Here is a 6,538-nt window from a genome sequence, read left to right as displayed (position 1 = left end):
ATACTTTCCAAACACTTAGGGCCAAATGTTTAAGATTTTGGCTGCCTTGGATTTCGAGTCTCCAGCTTTAGACACTCGGGGCCTGATTTTCCCACTCCACTAATTGAAGTCAATGAGATGTTCTGCACCTCTGAAAGCCAGGCCCTATGTTGGGCACTCAAAATTAGAGGCCGAGTTTGGAAAGCGAGACCCTAAATGTATCCCCCAAACAGCCCTGTGAATCAGGTTAGCACTCTGCATTTTAGAGATGCGGAAATGCAAATTAAACAACCAGTGACTGAGCTGGAATTGGAATCCAGGAATTCCTGGCCCCCCAGATCTGTGTTCAGTCTCCTAGACTGCGTAGCTTCTCCAAAAAACATAACTTCTTTAAGCCAGTTGGAACAATCTTCCACCACAACTTGTTGTGACATTACCCTGGGTACAGTCTGGACCGTTGGACAGCTGTGTCCCCTCAGTTCTCTAACCTGGGGTGTCTTTAACAGTGCTTCGCTGTGAGAACAACCACTCCGGGTCATTCACACAGTCTCTAGCCTGTAAATCACTCCCAGCTATACAGTATCAGTGTTGTTAGCCAGCCACTCCTGAATTACACTGCAGGAGAACACCAGCAAACTCTCCAGTCCCAGACTTTCCCTGGAAATGTGCGGCTTGTACTTCCCAGTACTACTGGGCAATGCAAGTTCATAGAAAACCCGTCATTTCAGTAATAGAAAATGATATGCACAAACCCTGTTATCTCAAGTGGGGTGGGGGTTCCCAAACACACTTGTTAGATAAAACACGTTTATTAACGACAGAAAGAAAGATTTTAAGTGATTACAAGTAATGAGGCATAAAAGTCAGAACCGGTTACAGGAAATAAAAAGTAAAATGCAAACTAATGCCCACATAACAAGTTGACGGCGCTTAAAGTAAAAAAGTTTTTTCCTCACCACATGCAAGGATCCAGCAGTCTGTCTGGATCCTTCAGCCAGGACCCCTCCCCCAGTTCAATGATGCGTCCTTAGCCTTTCAAAGACTGTTGCTGCTGCCATGAGTACAGATGAGGGGCGAGAGGTGATTTGGGGGATTTGTTCTCTAGTCTTACACCTTTCTCCCCTCCTTGAGGGTCATCTCCCACTGGGGTTCAGGTGACAGGACGTCTATGGGAGGGGAACCTCCAGCGGTGTCTTTGCCAATGTGTACATTAAATTTCTTGCTTATACTCTTCTTCCTGCCAAAGAATGGCCGCTTACCCAGGTGATAGCCTATTTGATTATGTTGATACATGGTTGAGGCATCTGTTTGCCTTTTGTTTCTGAGGAACTGGTCTGTGCCTGCCTTTCGCCATTCAATAGAACCTTGTAACTTTACATACAATGTTACCACACATTTGACCAGGACAATAATGTTCAGCAGTTGACTTTTCAAATGATACATCACAAGACCCTGTACAAAATTGATCCTAGTCTTGTAAAAGGGTGAGCAGGAGAGTACAGCCTGTCACACTTCTGCAACTCATTTGGGCTCGGTCTTTTCATCTTCTTCCTGAAATGTTGGAGAGGGAGGTGTGGAGATGGTGGGGGTGGGGAAACGAAATTCTGGGTGGGAAAGCAACATTTCAGATGTCTTGAAATGTTGTTATACTGACCTGGATCATATCCTGCACTAAATCTGGAGCAGCCCAGTTATAGGGAGTAGACGGAGGGGCCAAGGCTAATGTTGAATTGACCAACAAACAAACAAATAGCAAATCTAACAGAAGCACAGGCTGATGGAATTTCTGAGGAAGAAGTTTAGAGTAAGGAAAAACAGATACCATAGGAAGGGTGGTCAACTCAACCACAGAGTAGTGTAGGCCAAGATAGCCTGAGCAGGGTGAGTTAGCTGAATTCATAATTCAGCTACACGGCTTTGTCTTCCGACTTAATCCCCTGCCCTTGCATTTATTAACTAGTAGGAGTTTTAATGTAACCTATTTTATAGATCCTTTTTAGACTTAAAAAAAAATGGCTGCAGCCCTTGACTGCTGGCTAAACATAGCCTTGGTTTCTCTGTTTATTTCTATCCTGTGCTTCCCCAGACTAGAGTCGCCAGGGTTAGCAAAACTTAAGTTTACCTCTCATTAGAGTGACTGTTTTAGCAAACTTTACAGCTTCCGGTACCGAGAACACAATGTGAGTCCCACATCGTGTGACTGCAGGACAGAGGTGCCTCACAGACTGAAAAATCCTGCTGAGGACCTTGATAAGGCAAAGGTCCTCTGACATGAACGCTCCACAGCTCCATAATTTCCTCTTTGCAGCCAAGGGGAAGGCATTTTTAACAGATGATGCTAATTACCTGTTGGAACTTCATAAAAATAATTTGGGCTTGATTCTGATCTGACTCACTCCAGTTCCACTCTGGTGTAGCACCCTTGACATAATTGAAGATGCTCTTGATTTTTAAAGGGCGGGGGGGGGGTGGGGGGTGGGAGGGTGAAATCAGAATCCAGTTTAGTGTCTGCATTTAACTAAAGACCCCTTGCTGAGTGACTAGAAGCAACGCGCACCATTTAGTGGATGTTCTTGTTCCAGCATCGAGAAGAGTTGAGTACTTCAACTTACTGAGAAGAAACCAGCCTAGCCACATGCGGGTGAAATTTTGTTACCCTTATGAGGGTGCATCTGGGACTAATTTAAATTCTCCTGTGGAAAGACCTACAATGTATGGCATTGCTAACCATCTCGGATCACTTTGGACAGTCTTGGACTTACCTGTCCATGGGCCTGTGCAGGAATAAAAATTTGGCCCCTTTTTTTGGGAGGGAGGCAGGTTCTGTGCTCCCCCAGGGAAGGAGGAGCTTGCTCTCTCCTTTGGGACCCCACCGGGAACCCTGTGCTCCCCCCCTCTATCCACCCCCGCTGCAGGGTAGCCTGTGCTCCCACCACCACTGGGGACCCTGGGCTCCCCCTCGACCAATCCCGTCCTGGCCTACCCCAACCCCAGAGGCTCTGCTCACTGCTGCACTACTATTGGTTAGGAGGCTTGTCACTCTGTATCATCTCAGCTGCTAATTGGTGGAGGCAGAGAAGAGGGCGGGCTGGTGATGGAGGAGGGGATCTGGCTGTCCAGCGCAGCAGCTAAGAACTCTGCTTGGGCATGTGCTGGGAGCAGACCTCTGGTATGAAAGCTGGGGAGCGGGAGCCCCCCCTGCCCTGAGGCCGGAGGAGCTGCCAGAGGAGTTCGGGCTCTCCCCGTAGCCCTGGGGGCAGAGGAGTTCTGTGCCCCCACCAATTACTGGGAGGGTGTGTCCCTGCTTGCCCCCTCCCCTTGTGCTCACCCCTCTCTCTGTCCATTCTGGATCAAGTAGATTAGATCGATTAATCAGCAAGGTAGCGTCCCTTGTGCATGTCTAAAATCGAACTAGAACGATGGCTAACATGTAGCATTTGTGGCCCTTCTCATGTTAAAAGTGAAATGAACTAATCCTCCCTACACCTATGGAAGGGACAGTGATTAGTGTTATTGTTTAAAGATGGGGTAACTTAGGCCAGGTCGAAACTAGAAAGGGTTTGCTGGCACCCTCTTGGTGTAGATTCTGCTTATACCAGCAAAAAATGCTTTGGCCAATATGGGTGTGTCTGCACGACCATTAAAATCACATGGCTGAGTGGGCGAGTGGGGTTGTTTAATTGTGGTGTAGACATTTGGGCTCAGGCTCTAGGACCCTGTGAGGAGGGGAGGGTCTCAGAGTTCTGGGCTGTCAGCTGAGCCCGAACATCTATACAACAATTAAACAGCCCTGAAGCCTGAGCCCAAGCCAGCTGGTTCAGGCCAGCCATGGACATCGAATTGCAGTGTATATACCAGGGATCGGCAACCTTTGGCACGCAGCCCGCCAGGCCAATGGGGGCTGCGGGAAGTGGCGGCCAGCACATCCCTATTGCTTCCTGTAGCCCCTATTGGCCTGGAGCGGCGAACTGCGGCCAGTGGGAGCCGCGCTTGGCCGAACCTGCGGACGTGGCAAGTAAACAAACCGGCCCGGCTCGCCAGGGTGCTTATCCTGGCGGGCTGCGTGCCAAAGGTTGCCAATCCCTGGTATATACCCTATAGGTTATTCTGGCTCCCTGAGCAATATAAGCCATACTGGCAAAAAGCACCTTTATGTTAGTTGAACAACATCTATACTAGGGCTTTTGCTGGTATAGAAACGTTGCCAAAAAAATAAATCCTCTCCCTAACTGTACCGGCAAAAGTGTCTAGTGTAGACCTGGCCTTAGGGGCCAGGTGATGTCAGTGGTCCAAGTTCACGCTGAAAGTCAGTGATGCAGCAGTAAAGTCCTTAATCCTGTATGCATGTGAGTTAGTGACACTGACTTAAATGGGCCTAACCCACTTTGATTTCAGTGGGACTACTTGCATGCTAATATGTTAAGCATGTATGTAACTGGCCCATAGCCAGCAAAGCAGAGTCAGGATTAGAATCTGGGATCAGAAAGCAATAAACTCTATGGGGGGGACCCAGGCCCTTCTACTACTCCCAGTCACAGCCCAGTTTTCAGAGTAGCAGCCGTGTTAGTCTGTATCCGCAAAAATAACAGGAGTACTTGTGGCACCTTAGAGACTAACAAATTTATTAGAGCATAAGCTTTCGTGGGCTACAACCCACTTCTTCGGAATAACAGCCATGTGCCACCATGTCCCTTTAACTACACTGCTTTCAGTCCCTGGGCTACTTCCCCATGGTCCCAGCCTTTGCCAAAGCTTCACCCTTATCTCAGGGCTCATCTAAATTCAGACCCAGCAGCCAGCCAGGAGCTCTTCCTTGCTCCCCCAGTCCCTGTCAGCACTGAGCTGTCCAGGGTACTGCAGTTCCCTTTAGCCAGCCAGGAGCACCACTGCACTCCTCTAGCTCCAGCAAGGAACTGACTGTCTCTAGCTTTGCAGCTCCTTTTATATGGTCCTCCTGGGCCCTGATTGGCTGCTTCTCCTGCAGTCTCTCTGATTGGCTGCTTGGAGGACTCCTCTACTGCTCCTTTCCTGGGATAGGTGTGGCAGGACACTGAGGCCTCCAGCAAAGGCCTGGTCTCCCCCGCACCCTCCCCCCACCCCCCATCACACTGCTACCCTAGTCCAGTGCAGGCACTTTCCAAGCCAGCTTTCCCTGGCGGCTCTGCCAATATGCATGACTGCTTTTCATTTTTAAAAGGGGGTGGTAATTTAATTTAAAGACTTCCAGGCTAAATTTTATTTTAACAAGGTGCAGTTGTGTGCCTCTCTGTCCCCCTCTCATCCCGCTCCATTCTTATTTCATGTGGCTTAGAGCCCAGCCCTGTCTTTGTTTGTCATGGAAGGTGTTTAAAGTTTTTAAAACAAGAATGGAGGGTGGGGTGGGGGGGAATCTGCCATTCCCTAGCACTTAGCCCGCTTCAAGAGACTCCAAAGCAGCAGGCTATTGCACAGTCACTATAATGTGCTCCTGAGTGAGCTTTTTCCCTCATCGCCACAATATGCACTGCGGCTTCGTGGCGATTTTGACAAGTTTTTCTGGCTTTGGCCTAGCAGCTGCCTTTGAAGGCTCATTCCTGACATGGCAGCTGGTGGTCCCTTACTGCTTTACAGGAACTCCTGTACCCTTCCATAGCATCACACAGCTGGCTTCCTTGCTGTCCACTGGTAGCTCTCTATAGTAAAGTCAGGACTGTGTGAACTGTTATTTTGCGAGGTGGATAGATGGCTGATGCAGTATTAACGGCTTTGGTGCATTGCTCTCATCTATTTGCTTTGCTTTGCTTTGTTGTGTCCTCTGCCATTCTTTTCTGGGGAGAGTCTGGTGTGGGTTTTTTTTTTTCTTTAAAGACATGCTAGAGTTACTGCCATTTCTGAGCTTCCAGGATTCTTAATTATAGGCCCGATGCTGCTACCACAGAAACCAATGGCAAAGTGACAGCGTGGCTTCCTCAAGAGCCCAAGACTGCAGTGGGAGCGGGCTCAGCTGCTTCATAGACCAGTACAGATTCTCAGCCGGGTGACACGGTTCTCTTTGCGGCTAGGTGGGGGAAGTCCGCAAATCAGCCCCTCTGGCTGCCAGGGATTGTTGGGTATGGGAGGTCAGAAGAAAAGCTGAGCATCTCAAGCTGTGTGTGGGTGGAAGATTTCTCCTTCCCTAACTCACTGTGCGTGTTGCTTTTCCTCCCCTCCCCCACAGATTGGGAACTTGGAGAACTATTACCACTTTCACCACAGCAGGACGATAAGGCGCTCGACGCTCAGCAGTCGAGGCCGGCACAACTTCCTCCGGATGGATCCCAAGGTATGGCCACCACTGCCCCCTCAGGAGCCAAGCTGCCATGGACTCCTGCATCCTCTTCCCCTCTCCTCCCCTTCTCACCCCAGAGGTGGGAGGCGGTGTACAAGGCCCCGAGCACAAGGCAACACTGAAACAAGCAGCAGCACGGCCTGTTGGCATTGTCATAGGGAGTCCCTCAGGTTTGTTGGGCAAGCTGCTGCAGAGAGGTAAGGATGCCTTATGGCTTCTTTCCCTCCCCTCCGAAAATATCCCAGGTCCAGG

At 49.4% G+C, this 6,538-nt stretch overlaps 1 protein-coding gene across 3 annotated transcripts in view; it reads left to right on the top strand.

Moving 5' to 3' along the window:
* Nucleotides 1–6,538, top strand: part of PCSK6 (proprotein convertase subtilisin/kexin type 6) — a 120,685-nt gene that overhangs the window by 17,981 nt on the left and 96,166 nt on the right. For all 3 annotated transcript variants that reach the window (XM_065411497.1, XM_065411496.1, XM_065411498.1), the window contains exon 2: nucleotides 6,176–6,280. In XM_065411497.1, coding sequence (XP_065267569.1) covers nucleotides 6,176–6,280 — 105 coding nt within the window. The remainder of the gene's footprint in view (nucleotides 1–6,175; nucleotides 6,281–6,538) is intronic.

This window comes from Emys orbicularis, chromosome 10 (genome assembly GCF_028017835.1).
Source record: "Emys orbicularis isolate rEmyOrb1 chromosome 10, rEmyOrb1.hap1, whole genome shotgun sequence".
Taxonomy (NCBI): Eukaryota; Metazoa; Chordata; order Testudines; family Emydidae; genus Emys; species Emys orbicularis.
Note: the sequence above shows the minus strand (reverse complement) of the source record. Positions and strands in the feature narration are given on the sequence as shown.